General features: G+C 56.8%; 1 protein-coding gene across 1 annotated transcript in view; it reads right to left on the minus strand.

Moving 5' to 3' along the window:
• LOC311208297 (phosphofurin acidic cluster sorting protein 2-like) overlaps window positions 1-22,049 on the minus strand; it is a 43,404-nt gene that overhangs the window by 3,033 nt on the left and 18,322 nt on the right. The window contains exons 2-15 of the mRNA XM_084284936.1: window positions 11,268-11,355; window positions 8,282-8,371; window positions 7,826-7,951; window positions 7,559-7,721; window positions 7,312-7,403; window positions 6,629-6,709; window positions 5,788-5,847; window positions 5,288-5,439; window positions 2,304-2,397; window positions 1,895-1,966; window positions 1,567-1,697; window positions 1,307-1,439; window positions 1,085-1,189; window positions 119-225 (exon numbers count right to left, since the gene is read on the minus strand). Coding sequence (XP_084141062.1) covers window positions 119-225; window positions 1,085-1,189; window positions 1,307-1,439; window positions 1,567-1,697; window positions 1,895-1,966; window positions 2,304-2,397; window positions 5,288-5,439; window positions 5,788-5,847; window positions 6,629-6,709; window positions 7,312-7,403; window positions 7,559-7,721; window positions 7,826-7,951; window positions 8,282-8,371; window positions 11,268-11,355 — 1,494 coding nt within the window. The remainder of the gene's footprint in view (window positions 1-118; window positions 226-1,084; window positions 1,190-1,306; window positions 1,440-1,566; window positions 1,698-1,894; window positions 1,967-2,303; window positions 2,398-5,287; window positions 5,440-5,787; window positions 5,848-6,628; window positions 6,710-7,311; window positions 7,404-7,558; window positions 7,722-7,825; window positions 7,952-8,281; window positions 8,372-11,267; window positions 11,356-22,049) is intronic.

Consider the following 22,049-nt stretch of genomic DNA (forward strand, 5'->3'; position numbering starts at 1 on the left):
TGCCAGGCCAGCCAAGCCCAGCATCAGAGCCCTGCTGCCGCCACGGCGTCCCGGTGAGCCCCGGGGGGGACCAGTGCCCTCCCCAGCAGCGGCAGGACGGCCCCCGAGCTGCACTCACTATCGCTGGATGCGGGAGACGGTGGTGTTGAAGGCCGCCTGGATGTCCGCCACCGAGCAGGTGGACACGACCAGCTGCTTGTGCGCCAGGAGCTGCTCGCTCACGTACTGCCAAGGGAGAGAGAGCCCGGGGTGAAGCCACGCCGCGGGTGCCTGCCCCACACACGCTGCACGGGAGGGCTGCCACCGCCCGCACAGCCCCGGCTGCTTGCCCGAGTGTCCCCGCTCTTCCCAGCCCCTGCGCTGAGCTCAGCGGTCACCAGCCTGCAGTGACAAGGGCACAGCTGTCCCAGGAACCGGGCTGTGCTCCTCTAAATAAAGGGGTTGAGATCAAGGGACCCTCTGATTGAGCCCTGCCATCCCACAGCAGGGCCCTCCTTTGTTCGTTCCCTTCTCTGGCTCCCTCCTATGACACCCCAAAATCCTTCTGTGCCTCTTCAGGTGTCTGCACGCAGCTGAACAGTGCTGCTGTGCTAGACCGGGGGGCTTAGAAGTGCCCACATCAGGATCTGGGAACAGACACCACTCCTTTTTCCCCTGTTAGCATGAGAGCTAGAGCAGGAACACACCAAGGATGTGCAGCCTGGGGAAAGACTCCCCCCGAGGAGCTTTTCTCCTGCCCCAAGGATGGATTTTCCAGCAGGCCCTCTCATCTCTAATCAGGAAAAGTGCCTCTACTGCTCCCCGGGGCCTGGAGCCAGCAGGGGGAGTGCAGCACCTCTGCTGCAGCACCCAGAGAAGCTCTGAGCAGTACAAAGTGGCGTGAGGCACGCAGCCTGACAGCCAGCCCCCTGGGACTGCTCTGGGCATTGCGCTTTGAGGATCCAGCAGTGATGGAGGAGACGGACAGACAGACTGAGTGCAGGCAGCTCAGCTCTGCAAACGCACTGTGTCCCCCAGGAAGGGCCACGCAGGGGTGGAGGAAGGCCCAGCAGGGAGGACCCCCGGTCCCTTGGCAGCTACTCACCTGCCCCTGCCACTCGGCGACATTCACCAGCACGATGCTCTCTGGGAGATGCTCGTCGGAGACCAGGATCTGGTTCAGCTGATCATAAACTGATTTTCGGGGCACCTACGACAGCGTCCCCACCAAGATTAGGCTCGGCAGGCTGCCCCGGCCGACCTGCTGGCCGCAGAGGGCCCAGCAGGGAGAGCCCTGCAGCTGAGGAGGCCTTTCCACGACCCTCACCTGGGTGCTGTGCCACGAGTCGGGAGAGCTCTCACTGTCCAGGCTGCTGGTGCGGCCGCCCTGGCCCTTGGAGCTCTGCCTGTCCTTCACGGAGGTGCTGCGGGGACGCCACAGCTGCTTGCTCTCCGCCTTGCTGCGAGCCAGAAGCGGGAGAGGTGAGGCTGCGTGGGGGGAAATCCCACTTCCTCCAGCCCCCCCTCACCCCGGCGAGCCATCGCTGAGCCTTCCCAGCTCTGCCACGGGGGCCGGAGCCGCCTTACCTGGGCGACACGGCACTGGGGAGCTCGGCTTTGGTCCCGGGGCCCAGCTGGGCCAGCCTGTCCACGCTGCCCTCCCTCGTGGCAGCCTCTGCGGGGGCCAGCCGGGGACTCGGCTCCTCTGCGGCCAGCTCCTGAGGGCCACACACAGTCACGTTGGGGCTCCCCGACCTCCTCCCTGTGCCCTGGGGGCCCTACAGCAGAGCTGAAGACCTCCTGCAGCCCCATCTCCTGACCCTCCTTCCAGCCCTGCTGTTCCCCAGCCCCCTCTGCCCATCCCAGGGACCGAGGGAGCTCCATCCCCGCTCCATGCCCCATAGCCTGGACTCACCACTGCGGGGACCTCTGCTCCCGGCTCCTCCTGCACTCGTGGAGCTCCCGGCTTCCTCTTCTCCGCCTCGCCCTGGGGACAGGGAGCGGGGTTAGGGCAGGATGGAGTGCCCCGTGCGGGGCGGCTGCCGGTGCCCCATGCCCGCAGCGGGACCTGGCCCGGCCTCGCAGCACGTGTGCTCCCACGGGGGAGCCCGGCATCCCGCTGGGACCGGCCCCAGAGGACGCCCCCCTGCCTTGCCAGGAAGGCGATCGCTACCTGTCTGCTGGCACTGGGAGAAAGAAGAGGAAAGAAGGGAAGGAGCAGCCCCGGGTTTGGTCTCAGAGGGAGCTGCGGGCGCTGAGGGGGGCGCTGGGCTGGCCGGGGAGGGAAGGGGACGGGAGGTGGTGGTGGTGGTGGTGTAACTCACAGGGCTGCCCGACTCTTGATCCTGCCCTTTCTGGCTGTGCAGACTGCCGATCTCAGTCTGGGAACCAGAATGAGAGACTCCCTCAAAGAAACGCCTGCAGAGAAACAGACAGACGGACGGACGGACAGACAGACGGGAGAGAAAAAAAAAAAAAAAGCAGGAATAAGAGAGGAACAAAAGTCACCACGACCCCAGCGCACCCCCGCCGGCCTGTCCCAAGCAGCACAGAGCACCTTGGAGAGGTCCCCGGGGCGGGACGCAGGGGGTGGATGCCCACGTGGGTGCCCCAGCAGGCTGAAACCTGCGACCCCGGGGAATTAGAGGCAGGTCTCTGCCTCCTACCAGCAGCTGCTTCCCCCTCCGGTGATCCCCTGGCACGGCAGGGTGCAGAAAGGCAGCCCCAGCGAGGCAGGGGGGTCTCCACCCAGCTAGGTGCGGGGTCTCTGCCAACACCGCAACCCAAACGTGCCACAGTGCCACTCCAAGTGACTCCAGCACAGCGAGGGCTGCCTGCTCCCACCTTCATTTCCCCTCTTTCCACCCATCAATTATTCATCAAGGACCCCTGCACAGGCTGTGGGCTGCTCAGAGACCACAGAAGCCTTGTGGAAACCAGCAGGCTGCACCGCAGGGTCTCCCCCCAGCTCTCCCTTGCAGGCAGGCAGCCCGCCTGCACCGTGCAGCTTCCCCTTAGAGAAGTGAGGCAACTTCCCCCGGAGCTGTCTGTCTGTCTGTCTGTCTGTGCTCACTCCCAGCAAAACCTCCTCTTGATCTGGCCTGCTGGGTTGCAGGGATGACCACAGGCACAGGACACGGCGCTGCTCTGTAAGCACTCTGCCAGATTTTCCACCGTTATCCTCATCTGGATTCACCTGCAGCTTCCTGCGGGATACCCACGGGCTTCTGAAGGCCCTGTCTGCCCCCTGCACTTTCCTTTTCTTGACTTCCTCATTTGCCTACAGCACGCTGTGCTGCCAGGCACGACAGCATCGGGTACTTTGCTTTTACTGCTCCTGCAGGGACGTTGCATCTCAGTAAGTGATGGTCCCAGCACAGAGCAGCAGCGTTTACAGGCTGCCTGGAGAACTCACGGCTCAGTTTTCCCCTCGCTAGCTCCATGCCCAGCTGCTTCACCACACGGTCATTCACAAAAGCCACAGATTTGGAGGCTGTCTTGTGCCCGATGAGATATTTTCCCCAGGTCACACGGGGATAGCTGATGCCTCCTGTTAATAGCACATTTCTGCTCTCGCCACCCCTCCAGTCTCCAGGACAGGACCTCAGGCACTGTCACCACCCTGCACAGCTGTGGCTCTGCACTTGCCTCTTCTCAGCCAACAATCTCAATCCGCCCAGACAGACCATATTAAAACCTTAAGAGTCAAACCAGAGAAACATGATAAGCTTTCTAAAAATACAGCCCCCGGCCAGCTCCTCTCCTTTGTACTGTCCCTGTAATCCTACCTGATACGGCATACCCCTGGCTGGCACCTCGAAAAGAAAGTGCCCCCAGCCCTTAGAGACTGGATTCACCCAAACTGTGTGCATTTGGTCTGGCTTTCAACGCCCCCTTCAAACGGGGCTGCCTCCCCCCCGCCACATGGAAGCTGTGTCTGTTTCTGCCCTCTCTCTCTCGCCATCCAGAAGCTTTCGTCACTAGGGGATGTGTCACGCCGAGCACAGAGCTCTCCCGCAGCTCTCAGCTCTCCTGCTTTGCAATTTAAAGGCTCTCTCCTCCAGGTGTGACTGAGTCAGAGTCTCAGCGGGTTCGGATTTAGGTAAATCCCAGTCCTTTTGCATAACTCCCTTCCCTGCTGTCCATATTCTCAGCCACCCAAGGAGAATTTTGCTCCTTCCCCTCTGACCTCCAGACCCAGGCTTTGTGGTGTCTGGCAAGGCTGTCTATGACAGAAAAACAAACCCAACAGGAGGAGTTGAATTTACAGGCTGGGTTGGAAGGTCACCACCAGCTTCCTGAGGCAACCGGGGTGAGAACGCTCTGCACTGGGACCCCACAGCCCAGGGGAATGCAAGGAGATCAAGACCTCCATCCTTTTTCTCCCCCAGCACCTCTGTTTCTTTAAAGCCTGCGGTGAGCGATGGCATGAAACTCTTTCAGGAGCTCTGAGCAGGCCACCTCAGCAGCTCCCCGGTGCCCACACGCTGCTGTCTCCTCCCCAACAACTTGTGGATCTGTGGGAGATGTGACTGCAGTCCTGTTCCTGGCTCCTCCCCGTGCCCCGAAGCGGTCCCTGAATCCAGCAGTTCTCCTTTCAAACATTTTCCCTGGGGCGGACCAAGACTGCTGCCCCTGCCGAGCACCTTCACCAGGGATACAAACTAATCCAAATCAAATAATTAACTCTAGAGACAATAATGACAACTCATCCCAGCTTGGTCTCTTCTCGCCTAGAAGAGATTCAGGGCACTGTGAGGCAGGAAGGCAACAGAAGGCAGCTCCCTCACGAAAGGACAGCACAGAAACAGAACAGCCACAAGCAGAGAGGCCAGGTGAATGAAAAAAAAAAAAAGCCATACACCTCCACGAGGGGTGGGAGCACAACATGCAGATCCCACGGGGACACGGGGACTGGCCCTAGCAGTCTCGAGACAACGTGCTCAAAAGACAGGCGTGCTTCGGGGTGGAAAGCCTGAGAAGGCCAGGAGTGCCAGCAGGAAGGTGTGAGAGCTAGCGCCAGCAGGGGCTGAGATCAAGGAGGTGCTTCAGGAGTAGTGTCAGGTGCTGGACTGGGAGGAAATCAAATGAGAGTCAGTATGGAGGAACCCGGTTTTAATGGGCACCTTTGAGGGTTTTTTTTAATCAGGATATGCAGGTGAGGATCTCAGCTGTGCCAACAGAAGATGGCAATGGGAAAGGAGAGGGGGCAATGCCTACGTTAGGCCAAGCAACAGAGAAGTGTCGGGGGCATTTCTGCAGGTCCCAGGGATGGTGCTGGTGGCCTGCGGCCTCCTGCAATCCTCACCTCAGGGTCGGCTTGGGCGTACTGTGCACGCTCTCGTTGTCCTCGATCTCTGGGCCGCTGTCGCTGTTGTTGCACTCCTCCAGGCTGTCATAGAGCAAGCCCAGGTCTTCCTCCACCTCCTGGGTCTGGTCAACAGGGTCGGAGTCCAGGACCTGTGGGACAAAGCCAGAGGGCAACAAAGAATTAGGGAGTCGTCGGCATTACAGGCCAGATGGGATTGTCACTGGGCCAAAGGAGGTTGTCACAAGCATGACATCCCCCCAACAGGCTTTTTGGAAAGGTGTTTTTGATTGGAGCATGAAGCTCGGAGTTGCCTTTTTGAGGCAAAAGGCTTTGAAAAGGCAATACCCCAGCCGGTGCCGTGCCTCACACACACTTTGGGAACAGCCCTGAGCACCTGCAGCCCAGGTTCAGGCTCCCAGTTAGCAGGAACCAGCACCCTGACACCGACACATCTGTGAGGAGCCACTGCCAGGTGAGGCAGCCTTCCTGCTCCTTACCTCCTCTGTCACTTTAAACCTCTTCAGCAAAGCCACGAATTTCTGCTTGAAGTTGGGTTGCTGAAACAAAACAAGGGGAGAAAAAAACAGTCAGCAAAACTATCCAAGCAGGTTCCGAGATGACAAATGCACAACCCCTAGTTGCTCTCTTTCACAGCTCCTTTCTGGGTTCACAGGCTAGGATCTACCTTGGTCCTTAAATTTGCTGTAGGATTTGAATTAAATCTGGGTTCCATGAGAAGCTGCCGTATTGGGGCATGAGGGATGGTGCAGGGAGTATGACTGCTCCAGGCTGGAAGAGCACTTTCTCTCCATTTAACCCCCCTGTCTCCCAGAACACCCCTTTGAGGAATGCTGCCTTCAATTGAGAAAAGATGGGGAACAAACTGAAGGAGAAAGTTTGCCTCCGATCAAGAGAAGATGGGGAACAAACCCAGGGACCTGACAGGGACAAGGAGATGCTTGGGGAGCAGCTCCCCCCTTCTGCTGAGTGGCAGAAGAGCTGCCAACAGCCCTCCTCGGGCCAGCCTTCCCCCTCCTCAGGAGTGAAGGAGCAGAGACCGTGTCACAGCAGCGAGTCAGAACCATTGCCCACAGATCAGCTGCACAAAGCCAGGCTAAGCATGGCAGAGGCCACAAACTGGGGTATGGCTCTGGCCAGCACGCTAATCCAGTGAAGGCAGGAGGTATTCCCATTCTGCTCAGAGCCAAGGGCTCCATCACCTGCTCTGCACCAGTGCCAGCATCTCCCCCAACCCAAAAATCGAGCCCCACTCTGCAGGGAGGGGAGGAAGTTGAGTCCCTTCCATCCCTTTGATCACATTGGAAACGCAGGTGTTACTCTGGTCATTGAGGTGGTTCGGATCATTTTCCTCCTGGCCTTCTTGGTTTTCCTCAAGTCGTCCTCTTCGTCAAACAGATCCTGCGGGCAAGAGGCCACAGCACGTCAGAGCAACCCGGGTGCTGCAGGGAGCTCCCACTTTGAAAAGCTTTGGCCCCCTCTCCCAGGGGCTTGCTCCTCACTTTCCTGCCCCTCTCCTTACCATTCTCCCCCAACAGGCCTTCTTCACTAGTGGCGTTGCCCCTCCAGGGGGACAACGTGCCAGCAAGGTGCAGAGGAGGCACAGCAGCCTTCCGCAATGTCCGTGTTGCAACCTAAACCTCTTTTCTCAGCCTCCCCACCACCCACGTGCTGTTCTCCTGATCTCCCCTCTCCTGAGATCTCCCCTATCCTTATCACAGGAAGAAGGGATAGCATCCATGGTGCAAGGGGCTCAGCAGGGCTTTTGTGCTGCAGACCAGACAGCTCCTGGGACACAACGGTGGCACCTATGGCTCATCCAAGTACCTCGTGCACCACAGTCCTTCCTGCTGCCAGGTTTTGTGGCTCTCTGCCCTCCGAAACCATGACAAATGTTTGCAAGGGAGATGGGAGAGCTTGGGGCGGTGCAGACCCTCAATGTTTGATCCCTGCCTGAGAGATGGGAACAGGATGGAAGCCGCCCTGGCAGAGCTCTCCCTTACCTGGCCCTGAACAGCATCATCGCTGGCCTCCTGCTCCGAGGAGAAGCTGTCATCCTCCTCTTCAGAGTAGTTATCAATGTCTGGGGAGCGATCTGAAAGCAGACACTGCAGATGCCACAGCTGAGCGAGACATCTGTCAAGGCCCCGACATGCTCAGTGTTGCTGGCAGACGCTTGGGGATGCGCTCTGCTCCCCACGCCCCACCCCAAACGCTTGCCTTTAGGTCCGCGGGTGAACGCTAACACACCTGAAGCCTTGATTTTAGGACCCGAGGGGACGCTCCCATCCTCGTGGTCGATGGGCTGACTGGACAAGGAGTAGATGCTGATTTCGGCCACCCGGATGTTCACGTCCTTCATGTTGCTGTGGAGGCTCAGGAGCTGCCCTCCGTCCGTCGGGTGCTGCATCACCTGGGCAGGCAGACAAATGTGGGTGTGCTCGTGGCACCGAGCTCCCTCCCCAGCGCCGGCACCGGTGGTGCCAAGCTCCCTGCTCCGTGCCCAGCACCCCGTACCTCGGCCATGTTAATGATGCCCACCGCGAGGGTCTTGTAGCCCAGGATGGTGCGGTTCTTGTACCTCTTCCTGCGCTGCAGCATGATCTGCAGCTTGTTGCCGTCCCTCTTGAGAAAGTGTGGGTACTGGGGGGAGGGAAGGCAGCGTGAGGGCAGGGCTCGGGATGGCCCACGGGGAGGTGGGGAGCTCCTCGGTGCTGACATACAGCAGGGGCTGCCCTGCTCACCTTTGGGGTGCCCCTCAAAGGCCACCTGCGCTCTGCGTCACCCCCCAAATCCCCACTGCCCCTGAAACCCCGGAGCAGCAGGCCAGCAGCATGAGCCTGTGCTGCGATCAAAGCGTAGGCAGCCACCAGAGCCCCTCCTCAGAGGCTGCCCCCATCCCAGCGAGCCCCAAAACCATTCCTGCCGAGAAATGCTGTGCGAGGGGAGCACCCAGGGGGCCGGGCGAGGTACCTGCAGCGAGAAGGTCAGCTCCAGCTCGGTCTCCATCAGGCCGCCAGGCGGGAGGACGTATTCATTCGACCTCAGGACTCGCTTCGAACCCTGCAAGAAGGTTGGTAGGCGCACAGCTCGGCTGGAGCATCCTGGCCACGGGCTCCTTCACACCACACACGTGGGTCTGGTGTTTGTAGCCCGTGAGGAAGGAGCCAGCGCCTTGGCTCTGCTCTGTCCCACCTCGCAGAGCCACCTTGCAAACGCCAATAAACACTTTGTGAAATCCTGGGGTTGCTCCCCAGCTGCCAAAGGCCCCTTCTCCCTGCCCACCTGCTGGGACCTGCTTTTCCCCAGCCTGCTCTGCTTCGCCTGGCTCCTCGCACCCTGACACTGCGGTTGCAGACACTGCTGGAGCCAGGCAGACAGCACCAGCAGGGGAAGGAAAAGGTCCAAATGCACTGCCTGGCCAGGGAAGGGACAAAGGGACAGTCCTGGAGCACGTCTCCCTCGGCAGACAGACCCAGGCGCAGCTGGCTCTGCGGGGTCTGTCTGTCTCAGGGGTCCCCCCTCACCTACCTCATCTCTCCAAAAGCTCTTCCTAGCCATTTCCTCTGGCAACATGCCTTACCTCTCCACATACATAACTGCTTTTTCCCCTAGGAGGGCAGTAAAAGAGGATCTCCATCAACACAGCCCACTCTTAATACTCTTTCCTTTATTTCTCTCCTACCTTCACTACCTCCGACTACGGCGTAGCTGCTGACCCAGAGAGACCGAATGATCTGGGGGATGGAAAATCCCCTCTGTATGCAGCAGGCTGTCTTGGTCACAGGACGGCAGAACTCACGGACCCTCCCAAAAGGCCCACACCCCCTGGCTGTGTCCCCACAGGGCTGTGGGACCAGCTTCAAGGATACAATGTCCCACAGTGGTGGCACTGGTTGACAGCCTTCCTTGCACCTCAACTGCTGGTATTACCCAGGGTAGTAAGGAAGGGCAAAAAAAGAAAAACAACCCTATCGAGGGGAGAAAGGAAAGGCCTCCACATCTTGCAGTGGTGCAGCATTACAGTTCTTGCCGATACCGAGGCAAAGCCAAGCTCTACAGACACAGTCCTTCGTTCCCAAGAGGCCTTTCTGGAGCTGCCTGCAGCACTGCTCCCAGCGACTGTGCCAGCAGCAAGGCTTTCCCTGTGAAAAGGCTTCCTGAAACGGAAGAGAGGAGGTGGAGCTAATCCCCTTCACCATCTGGGAGCCTTCCTGGCCAAGAACGCCCCGACTCTTCCTTCCTGCATTGCTCTTCGTTAGGAGACGATGGGTGGTCACCACCACCACGACCTGTTGCTTAGGCACGTTCACCATTTGCTGTTTGCTGTAGGCTCCCCACCAAGGATTCAGTCTTTCCTCAAACTGCAGTTATTCTTCATGGAGACGTTATGCGCGGGGACGGCGCCACGGCAAAGGAAAGCTGAGCCTGGTCAGGGTAGTGTGGAAATGAAGGTTTCTTAAACACCACCAGCCCCTGTGCTCCTCACCACTGTGGGGGCCTCAGCCACGGTATGTTGGGAATGACTCCTCCCTCCCAAGGGCACTCAGCGCTTGGGACAGGACCCAGGAAGGCTGAGGGATCTCCATCCCTAGAGAAATTCAAACCTCAGTTTGGACTTCAGTAGTTCAGACTTTCACCTCACGGCAAGCCCCTGACTGAGGACACTGAAGGCTCAGATCCCCTCTGGGAAACAGGGGGGTTCTGCAGACGTGAGGGCTCCCTCTGCCCTTTGCCAGGGGTCTTTCCACACGTGGAAGCTGTATTTTAAAGACCAGGTCAGTGTGGTCGCTGAGACATCCCAGACAGGCCTCCACCACCCTCTGGGGCACGTATTTTCACGGAGCAGGCCTGGCACGGGGGCTGTCATCCTGATGCAGACCCCCTGAAGCTCCCCCGTTCCTCTAGTCCCCCAGAAACCGCAGACATCATCTGCTTCCACCCCGGCGATGGCAGCGCAGTGCGGGCAGCCCTCACAGCGCTCCGTGCTGCCGTGACTCATCTGTTCCCTCGGAGAGGAGCGGGAGGGACGGCTCCATCTGAGGCCGCTCTGTGGGCAGGCTGCGCTGGAGCTGCCTACAGCTTCCATCTGCCTCCCGGCCCGGCCGGGCTCCTTTCCTCCCTCCAGGCCCCACGCTTCCCACATTTCGCTTTGGGATCCTTCAGGGCAAGGAAGCCGCCCCACCACGAAGGCAAATCCCGGCTCCCAGAGCTCCGCTAATGCAGCGGCTTCCAGCGCTAATCCAGGATTTAGATCCTAATGTGTGCGGCACAAAGAGCTCAGGGGGAGCGCAAAGCTGCCGAGCGCCCGCCCCACGATGCTTTCCATGGGATCAGCGGCTTTTTCGGGCGGCTGACAAGAACGAAGGAAGGACACCGGCGTCCCGGCTGGGTCAGGGGAGCTGTGGCAAGGACAGCACGCCCAAGAGGCATCGCTCTGCCACGCTGTCCCTCGGCAAAGGCTGTGCCCACAACCCACAAGGACCCATCCCTCTGCCACCAGCCGCAAAGAGGGAGAGAGCGGGATCACATGTGTGGGGATGGGGGCAAATTCCCTCTCCCCTTGGTGATAAAGGATCCTCTCCTCTTCCCTCTGCCTGGTTCAGAGTAGAGGCAGCAGGGCAGGCCACTCAGGCCTCACGGAGAAAGGGAGGGGGCAGCAGAGGCAGCAGAGATCCCACAGGGATCAGATGCCTGCAGGACTCACGCACATCCCTCACACAGCCCCTGCCCTCCCCAGGGAGGGGGATCCAGACAGCGAGAGCTGCCAGAAAGCACCCAGCACCTACAGGCAGCACCAGGCAGCTCGCTGGGACATCATTTCCCCCTTCCTGGGAGCCAAAATCACCCCAAGGGTGCTCCAGGAGGCAGGAGCAAGGGGATGGCACGAAGCAGGGGACAGGCACACCGGTGCTTCACCACGAGGGCTTGGTGCCGCCGGGCAAGGAGAGGAGCCTACCTGGATCTTCACGGCGATGAGCACCGAGCTCAGCTCTTTGTCCAGCTCCTTCAGCACCGTCAGCTTCTTCAGGCGCAGGCTGCAAAGCCTGTAAGACAGAGAGAATGGGACGCATTCAGGCACCACCATCCCTGGGGCCCTGCCACATGGTACCCGGCGCTGGGAAGGCAGCCTGGAGGCTCGGCCCCGCTGCGGGCACAGGCACGGCCGAGGAACGCCGGCGTTCACGCGCCACCGAGGCAGCCCACGGGGGGAAAAAAAGGGAAGGAGGGAAATTAACAGAGCTAAAGCAGGCTTAAGGGATTAACGTGCGACAGGAAGTCCAACAGCAGGCCATGTGGCGGAGAGATCCCTTCCCAAGCAGGGCTGTTGCCAGCTCTGCTCAAATCTACCTTGGCCACGAGTGCTGTTTATTTATAAACCAAAGCACCTAAATCCATTCTTATCCCGGACTTAGTTAAGGCAAATGTTCCCCTGCAGGCACCACAGCTCGGCTCTCCTCTCACTCAGCTGCAAGGAGCGGACTCGGGGCAGCAGCCCCATGGGACGCCTCCTGCAGCAGAACCACCCCGAGCACCTCGCAGCCCGGGGACATGGTAAGAGGCAGGGAAAAACCACGAAGGAGACCGAGGCTCAGCAAAAAGAGCTGCTCGAAGGATTAGTCAGTGCCCGCGGGACTGCCAGCCACCCCGACCTCCTGCCCAGGAGGCGATTTGCAAGGAACGACGGCCAAGCTTTGCCACCGCTCCCCAGACGGTGCTCATTTTGGCTTTCCCTAGATCCTAGAGGACATCCTGGAGGTGCAAGGCTTGCACGTGTAAGTCAAGGACTACTCCAATTTTCCATACAGTTGTAGTTACCCGCATGAAAAAGTTCTCCCCAGAAGATTAAAGCTTCCATAAAGAGTCTTAATTTGAGGATGTTGAAAGGTTGCAGTTCTCCCCGGCAGTCGTTCTTGCTGTAAGCCGTGCTCCTTACCCAAAGCAGCTCATTCATTACCAGCTGCTCGTGCTCCTCTCCGAGGAACTCAGGGATCCCAGCAGTACCTGGTGCCTCTCCTCGGGGAAGAGTACGTGCATGCGGATCAGCTCTGCCTATTTCCTCAGCCTCAAACTGAGCTCTTTTATGTCTGATAAGGCACTTTTAAAGCCCCTTTCTTCTCTTCCTACCCTCTCCAGCTTCCTTGCACGCAGCGGGAGAGCCACACCACATGCAGAAAGCTGGGCACCTGCTTCCACCCACCACCCTCGCCCCCAGAGATACCGCTTGCCCAGGGCCCTGCGACCCCAAACCCTTTTCAAAGCAGTGCTTTCTGCAACACCACCTCCCCTCCCAGCGAGATTAGCACGCATGTTCCGCACTCTAAACGTATTTATTTGCAGCAACAGAGCACACCTGTTTCAAAAGGGTGCTCCCCAGCAGCCTGCCTATCCCTGATGACCCTCTTTTTATCCGTTACTTAACGAGTCCGTGCATCGCCCGGATTTGTGCCACTGCTGTGCAGGTACAGGTCCGGACAGCAGCGGGTCCCTTGATAATCCCTGCAGATCCCCACAGGATGGGATTGATCCACGACGATCAGAACAGTGTGTCCGTGATCCCCACAAGTTATTCAACTTTCAGGGAGGTAAGTTACAAATCTGGATCTACCTGATCATATGGGATAAGCAGGAACTGCTCTTGGGCAGCGGAACTACGGCAAGGGCATCCTCTGCATCGGGTTGTGACCACAGCTGTGTAATGCTGCTTGCAACCCGCAAAACCCCCTCCCCTGATCACAGCTTTTTAAACCAAACGCTTTTTTAAAGCAAACGCAGGAGCTCACTGAACCTGATGGCATTCAAACCTCGGAGGTGTAATTTCCCAGAGCATCCTGGACGAGGCTGGCGGAGGGGAGAGGAAAATGGGGTGAAAACACAAGGCGTGAGCAGTACAGGCAGAACAGGCACCCTGCAAAAATGGAGCTGTGCAACTACCCAAAGCTTATCCACGGGCTGGAAAATGGCCTGGCAGAGAAGCAGCCTGAGCTCTGCACAACCAAGGACCCTCAGACATCTGTTTTTGCACAGGATGCAGCTAGCGAGGAGGCAGAGGTGCTAAGGAGCACTTCTGCTGGAGCCACACGCGGAAGGTGAAGGCTGGAACATGAAGCCAGGCAGCACCGAGGGCTCTTTGAAAGGCACATCTGTGCCCCTGGTGGGATCTGGAACCTTAATGGCAGGCCTCGCGCTCCCTTTGAGCTGATGTGGCACATTTTCTCCACCGGCATCCAGCTCTCCTGACTTCCTGAAGCCAAGGCACTGCGTTCTGTGTTGTGATATACACAAATGAGGCGCCACCAATGCATGCAGAGGGGAGGAGGGAGACGTACTCCCTTTCCAGAAGCCACGTCCCTGGTGCCAGCAAGCAGGAGCGAAGAACTGGGACAGCAGCGGGTTCCTCATCAGGTGCCGCAGCTCAGGGAGGTGGGCCAGTGACGTGCGTGAAGATGACCTGGGATGAAGGCCGACGTCAGCCTGCTTCAAGAGCCTCCCCTGGGGAGAGCGTGGCAGAGCATGCACGGCTTGCTAGCACGCTCCTGCCTCTCTGCTCTCCCACAGGTGGCACTCGGGTGGCTTCACAAGCACAGCAGGCAAAGGGACGAGCACGGCGTCCTGTGAAAAGGTTAGGTCCATCCTTCCTCGTCTTCACAGCTGGCTGCCCTCAGCTGTCCAGAGTTCCCCTCGTGGGATGGCCATCCGGGGCAGAACCCAGCCTTTTTTCCATGCGCAACACATTCAGCAGGCCCTCGGTGCCACTGCATTAACCCCGAGCCTTTCATTTTTCCTGTCCTCCAGGAGAGAAAGCCCACCCCAGCAGCCCCAGCTGCAATCGTCCGCCTGGGCAGTCCCTTTTTAATTGCGTTAAAGGTCACCAGCTCACAGCACACGCACACTTATCAGGCACGTCCTGCTCCCACCAGCCCTTGGAAGGGTGCCTGACTCTTTAATCCCCGGGCAGCTGAGCTCAGAACAGCTCCGCTTTGCTCGGTGCTTTGCCCTTGAGCTCGCTGCCGCCGGCTGCTCGCTTTATGCAGGCAGACTGAAGCCGCTTCCCCGCTGCAGGGACACGTGTGGGGCTGCCCAGGAGCTCCGAGTGCCACCCAGAGGCCTCCCGGGAAGAGCCTGCTCTCCCATCGCAAGCTCTCAGCACTCCTCCGTGTCCTGAGCCAGGCTTCGCAGCGTGGTGGTGCCACTGAGATGGCACAGCGGCTCACTGAGGATATAAAACTCTTCCTCTGTAGGCAACGCGATGTGCAAAGCCATTCTCCTCCTCAAAGCTGCGTGTATCGGAGCCCAAACTGCTCTTGGACCAGCTGCGATGGTTCCTCCACAGGGTTTTAGTAGGTTATGCTTTGAAACATCGTTGATAAAGCCACGATGCGCTAAGCAGCGTGTGCCAGCCCTGCCACGGGGAGAGGCAGGAGCAACGCTGCCCTCAGGGGGCTTTGCTTTGTGCTCCCCTCTCCAGAAAGTTACCTCTGCCGCGGGCCTTCAGCTGCCGTCATGCTGCCCACGCGTCGGCGTGCCGCTGGTGCACCTGGAGTAAGACATGAACCGCTTGTAACGCCGTGTGCCTAAGGGAAGGATGGCCCCGAGCAGCGGGGCGGCGAAGCAGGGGCATGAGGGTGCCGGGCTCGGAGCCATCACGCAGCTCACAGCCCCCCAGGTCAGGGCACACGTGCTTGGCCGAGGCCACACACCCATTTGGGGAGCGTTCCCCATTCTCCAAAACACCCACTAAGCACAGAGCAGCCCAGGATTCCCACTGCCAACAGCTCCAGCACTTTCCTTCCCCTCGGGGCCAGCCTTGGAGGTTTGGACGTGCCTCACCATGGGGCTGCACAGCTCTCCACGCAAACCGCTTCCCACTTTTCCAGGTTGGTTTGTTTTTTTATTAAGCTACCATCCTTCTGCTCCGCCATAAATGCTAAATGAGCGAATTGGTTTGACCCGTCGGTCAACTTAAGTGGAAAGAGGAATATGGTAATTGGCTCTGCATGCTCCCCGACGCAGCACTTCTCCTGCTAACCTTTAATCTGAGTCCTGTCAGACACAACCCGGCAGCAGCCCAGCGTGCCGTTTTACAGGCCAGTCATGCTGCTCTGGGCTAGACAAAGTCAGCAAGGGAGAAATCCCCTACCAAGGCATCGTGGGCTGGTATCACCCCCAAGATCTGCACCAGCCGGAGCGCTGCTATTTTAATAAACCTGCTGTGCTGCCTTCCCAGACCTATTCAACCTTGATTTAAGGCTTTCCCCACTAGTTTTGCTTTAAATCTTGTCCTTTTAGGCAGCATGAAATTTGGTACCCACCTGTGGCTGAGAGCACAGCTTTTACCCACCACCCCAGCCCTCTTGGTCTCTGCAGGCTACTGCCCAAGCAGCAGCAAGAAGGGACCAGGTTGACCAAAAATGAGGTTTTCTTTTCTGCATGGAGGTTTCCAGCAGCTATTTTTAAAAAAAACAACAAAGAACTTCTGATATGCAAGTCCCTCACCACACTGGCCTAGACCAGTGAGGCCGCTGTGCTGACCACAGGTGACACAAGCACCCTCGTCTGAAAAGGGGGGACAGAAGTGGTAAAATCACGGGGGAGCAAACTCTGTGCATTCCGTGGCGCGAGCGAGATCGAAACAGAAACCCTGCGACCTGCCTAGAAAGAGCCAGCCAGCTGTCAGAGCCCCAGCACAGCAAGGAGCTGCAGCTTACCTGGTGCCACGGAGCAGCTTGGCTTTTAGCACAGAGCTGCCTGCAAGCACCCGCCGTGACAGGGGTGCTCCTTTCCACCTGCCCGGGTGGGTGTTGGCCAAATCAAACCTGCAGGTTCAGACGCAGTGCCCTCGTTTTCTTTCCAAGTGCTCTGAATTTCACACGGGAGGCGGATAAACGTTCCTGAAATGATTCATCCCCAGCTCTTCGACGTGGCCTGCTCCAGAAATGGGTGCCAGTGCATGCACCTTGGGCCTGGCCCACGGGCGGCTCCGCGCCAGCCAGCTGAAGCAGAAGAGACAACAATGTGACTTGTTTTGGTTCACTGACCACACCGTGGAAGAAAGAAAAGCTAGCTCGAGCCCAAAATAATACTGTTTTGAAAACAGCCAGGAAGGGCACCTCTGACTCTAACTAACGCAGAGGAAGTGGTTAAGAAGGGCAGGCAATAATTAAGACTGCAAGTAACTGTGAAATCAGCTACAATTTTTAAGAGAAGGACAAAAGTCAAAGGATAACAACAGCAGGGGAGCGAACTGAACTAAGGGCTCGGGACCGGGGCATCCCAGGAAGGTACTCAAACAAAAAACCTAGTTCAGAAACATCTGGTAATTCCTTAACAAGAAATGCTGTAAGGGGATCAGACAAACCACCCCGCTGCCTGGAGGGAGGGGCAGCACCGCAGCCTGGTTAGACTGCGCTATCTTCAGCTCCCAGGGCCAAGAGGCAAGCGTACAAAAGATCAAACCAGGCACAATTACCAACAGCGTGCACGGCAATACGCAGGCACTGGAACAAAATGCAAACCCGGAGAAGCCAAGATCCCAAAGCATTCAGCAGCTTGTCGGTAGCACCTTATATTCACCCTCCCTCGCTGAAGACGCTGGCTTCTCAAGGAACTTGCCAGGCTCCTTCTGCTTCCTTGCAAGAAGCAGGTCACAGGGATACGTCCTTTAGGGACTCCGCAGTGCAGTTTGACTTGCCCAAACCCTACAGATTCTGCACCTGTAGTGCAGCCAGCCCTGCTTTGTGCAAGGGAGAGGCAGTCCTGCAGCCAGACCAGCAGCAGGAGGAACTCAAATAGGCTGGTACCACAAAGAGGAGGAACGTCTGGAACGAGGTCCTGGGTTTCCTGGGTACCACGATCTTGCCAGAACTGGCAGATGCAAAGCCTGTGCTGGCTTAGTTTTTAATATGTGCTGAAATTGCCTTGGCGAATTAAAATACGGCTTTAGAAGAATAATCCCTGCTTAAAATCAACGTGTAATTAGAGAGGCATGTAAAGGCCAGTTAGAGCTGGGCCCCACTGCAGTTACCCCTGCCCCCAGCAGCGGCACGCACAGCCCCGCTGTCCTTCACGTTGTGACAGCCAAAGCACAGGGCACAGGCAGGTCTTACCTGCAGGGGGAAAAGAAAAAAGCAAAAAAAAAACCACCCCAAACCAACAACGAGGCTCATTTTCCTGCACTGCCACAAAGCACAAGCTGGTCTGCTCTTCCCCTAGTCAACGCTCTGCATGTAGCAGTCAGTCTTGTCTGTCACGGGGCTTTTGTGAGCCTCCTCTGAAACTTGTTTTGCTTCCTCTGTGCCCAGTTATTACTATATTCACCACCCTATTACTATATATATGCCACCCTTTTATCCCCCGTAACCCAAGTAGCCCACGTTCAGTGGCAAAGGGGCTTCTAGGCAGCATCCAGCTGTGACCTCACTCCTGGGGAGGCCAAGAACCATCAGAAGTCAGGCAGCGAGTCCTGGCACACAGCGCTACCCCCAAAAATCACCCACAGCTTGCAGGGCACAGTCCTCTGGGCCAGGATTTTACATCTGGACCAGGCTAATAACGTACACAGCCCTGCCCAGACCCCAAGCCTTCTGTCACGGGTGCTTCCTGGGGCCCAGGCCATGGTGACTATTCATCTGGGCCAAGAACCTCACGCTTCAGCAATCCCGAGCCTCCCTTCAGCTTCCATTACGCTCGAGCCTTGGTGCAAGGCTATTTGTTTGCAAAAAGCTCTTCCTTTCCTTCTCCTCTGCGGTGGCTTTCCTCCAGACCAGATGTGGGCAGATAAGAGCCAAGCAAGCGCTCCTCAGAGTAGACACAAAAGCTGAGATGTTGTATTCAAGTCTTTAGAAAAAGAGAAATGCATTTAAATGAAAAGTGCATGGAAATGTTAAGTATCACCCTACTATACAGCTAATAATAATAATAACAAATTTGTGAATTTAAAAGAAATTGCAGTAAGGCTCTCCATAGCTTTAAAGAATTCAAAGAAGCGGCGCGGGGAGCTCACCGGGCAGACATCAGGGAGCAGAGTTTGCCGAGGGCTAGCCTCTCCCTGCCCTGGCTGCACAGGGAGAACACCACGAGCAACCAGAAATGAAACACTTCGGCTCGCTGGCAAGTCGCAGAGCTGAGGAAACCAACTGGGAGCCTGAAAAAGCAGAAAGGTGATTCTCCTCTTCGAACCCCCACGTGAGAAGGGAGGGCACACGCGATAAGATCTGCCAGCTCCAGCCTCTTGGAGGGCACCGACCGGAATCCGTTGGTTTCTGACTGCTCAGGAATAATAATCCTCCATCCAATTAACTGGGCTTTCTACAGAAAACATGTTTAGATGAGTGTTCTTATAATCCGGCACATCTAAAGTAGCTTCAGCGAGCCAATCTTAATAGACCGACTTTGGAGATTTTAACTGAGCTCTCATTTCCATACAAAAGCAGATTAATTATTTGTGAGCTTTCCCTCTAGTAAACACAACGTGAGTCACCCTTTCACTTTCAAAAAGGAAGCTAAAAATGAATACACTGCGTAACCCTGTAATTCTTACAGGGCTCTGGGAGGAAATGCCAGAAGGGGCTCACGGGACTGGGTACGATTTACCTTGTTGGTCACCCTGAGCCCACGCTGCTGTGCGCCAGCTGCTCTACAGGTGGGAATGGTCTTCCCACTGACCCCAGCCTGTGAGAACATGCATAAGGCTTTTTCTGTATAGCTGAGATGCTCCAGAATGTAAGAAAAGCAGAAGCAAGGCTGCAGCAGAGCCCTAGGGAGCCTGGTGACAGCAGCAGTACCGGCAGCACGGCTATTAGCATTTGGTCCTCCAGCTCCGGCCCATTTTGGAGAACAGAAACGTATGCAGTCTGACAGCCCTGTGTGTTTCTCTTCTCACCACTGAAAGGGACAAAGCATCCAACGATCATCCCAGCCGCTGAGGACTCCTATTCCCAGCATCCACGTCTTGAACTCTATGAAAGAGGCTTGAAGTCCTTCACATTTGCACTGGCAGAAGCCACAGGTGAGTGCACGTCGCCTCACGTGTTAGCGTGAAGGTGCATTAATCGCATTGTGCCTAAACAAGATTCTCCTCATTTGCCCAGGTTTTGTTATTAGCACAAGTCCTGGTGAGTTTTCTGAAGCAAACCTCTCTCCCTGGAACTTGCCTTTACAATACAAACCACTGAAGCACTTCCAACCTGAAATTTATTGCTTCCAGCTGAGTCTGCATCTGGTGCTTTTTGCTTTACATTTGGACCTTGGTCCCAAAGCATCCGCGGAGTAGGAGACAGAGGCTGCCTTCTCGGCACATATTATTCCCATAGCCAAAGGCTAGTTACTGGACCAGTTCTTGGCTAAGAAGCGGCAGTGTGGAGAACTCCTGCTCTCCGCCCAAAATCAATTCCCGGCGTGTAACCCAGAGAACAGCGTAAAGCTATCGATGTTCCCGAAAACCTGAGCTGCTTCAGTAACAGAAACCAAACCGGCTCTCCCCTTTTTGGCAGCAGACCAGCACCTATTGAAAGCAGCAGCACTGAATAAATCTCTTCCACGGTTGAGGCTGCTAGAAAACCCGGCAGCCTCTTCAGTACCGGGTAGGCACATTCGTAAAGAGGAAGAGGTGGGTGAGACGGATCTCAGCGCTGTCTGAGCAATGCGAGGACAGCCCTACCTGCTGCAACAGAAGAGGATGCTGCTGTTCACGAGGCTTCTCCATCCAGCCTCAGGGGCAGCCTGCCTGTTATAAGCATGGTTTTGTTAAAAGGAAAGCCCTGTGGTCAAACAGGAGCCATGCTGACAACAAGATACTAGCAGGACACTGCTGCCCTCTGGGATTTGATGGTCCATACCCTGCCAGCCCTGATGGCTGCCCAAAAACCTACCTGCAAGGCAGCACGGCTCAGACAGAGGAGAGCTACAAGGTGCCGCTGCTGAGGGAGGTCACCAGATGCCTCTCGAGCAGGAGCTGCATTTTTACAGACGCCTTTATGATTTACATTCAAGCCACAAATCCCTTCAATAGAAGCAGATGGAGGTGGATTGCGTTGGGCTGTTATCGCCTTCATCAAATCCCCTTTTCTCCCCCCAGACTTTCCTGACAGGCAGATTTCCCTGACCTACTTTTCCAGAAAAGTTTCAGCTACTTCCCCTGAATTGCAATGAGCTCCCACGTGCCAGCAAGCAGCTCCTTGAGAGCAGGCAGCGCCTCCCAGGAGGAATGGCTGGAGCACGCCAGCCAGAAGCCCCCAGCGCAAGCCCACCCCGGGCTGCTGCGGCACAAAGACACAGGCCAGAGACGATACAAGCTGGGCTCTGTACATGAACAGACACTCGTGTTCCCCCACAGAAATTTTAAGCAAATTTTGTTCGTGCCTATCTCCACATATGAAGGTCAGAGGAGAGGCCCAGCAGGGACATGGAGGCCCTGGAGTGTGTCCAGAGCAGGGCTACGAAGCTGGTAAAGGGCCTGGAGCACAAGGCCTGTGAGGGGCGGCTGAGGGAATTGGGGGTGTGTGGTCTGGAGAAGATGAGGCTCAGGGGAGACCTCATTGCTCTCTGCAACTACCCGAAAAGAAGGTGTGGGGAGCTGGCGGTCAGCCTATTCTCACAGTGATGGGGCTAGAGGGAATGGCCTCAAGTTGCCCCAGGGGAGGTTCAGGTTGGCAATGAGGAGACATTTCTCCTCAGAAAGAGCAGTCAGGCACTGGGACGGGTTGCCCAGGGAGGTGGTGGGGTCACCGTCCCTGGGGGTGTTCAAGGAAAGGCTGGACGTGGTGCTGAGGGATGTGGTTTAGTGGTGACAGTGATGGTGAGGGCTTCCTCAGAGGGGAGAGCAGGCAGTCTGGCTGGCAGGCCTTACACAAAAACACGCCTCAGCAGCCACAGGACCGGGGACACAGAACCGTAAGTGCAGAATAAAACGCTCGCTACCACACCACTGAGTCACGACAGGGATCAAAAGAAAATGCAGAGCTCATGGGAACTTGCAGCTGTGGCAGGCTGCTGGCACGGGCAGCAAAACCACTCAGCCCCAGCTGCCACAGCACCTCGCAGCGCGGCTCCTCTCAGAGGCTGACGGCAACATGCTCCTGAAGCCCCGCGTGACGGCTCCCCCGGGATTCTGCATCGACGTCCCTCTTTCTAAGGAAAGGGAAGAAGTCTGATATCACTCAGCGCTTCGGGGAAAGAAACCAGAGGAAGGAATATTCCTACTTTAAGTACAAGTGCTGATCTCTGGAAAGCTTCAAGGGCTGTAGGCTGTTATTTTGCCAAGAAGAGCCATGTCAGATTCTTAATGCGCTCGGTCAGAGAAGAAAAACAAGGTTGAGCCTGAGCAGTCCAGCTTGCATTCCTGAAATGCAAATCTAAGCTGCATCCAAGTCTTCAGCACAGCATCACAAATACTCCCTGAAATAGAGCCCCATGGAGCGAGCCCATCGATGTGCCAGTGTGCACAGAATATGGTCTCACACCAGACACTCCCTGGGCTGGAGTTCTTCAGGATGGTATTCATCTTCTCCAAGAAGGATTATTTTGATTTAGGATAATACTGAACAGGCACCTGAGTGTACAGACCCCCTCCGGATCTCCACTGGTGAGCTTTCACCATGACAACTGAAAATGTATTCCTGCTATTTATTTAAACAAGCATCTTGAGGCGTAAGGACTTTCCCCTTCGTTCTGTAGCAGCCCAGCATTTTAAGAAGCTCCTCTGAGAAACCTTACTGAAGGCCTTTAGGGAATCCTACTGGGC

The sequence above is a fragment of the Netta rufina genome (genome assembly GCF_964035555.1).
Source record: "Netta rufina genome assembly, chromosome: 3".
NCBI lineage: Eukaryota > Metazoa > Chordata > Aves > Anseriformes > Anatidae > Netta > Netta rufina.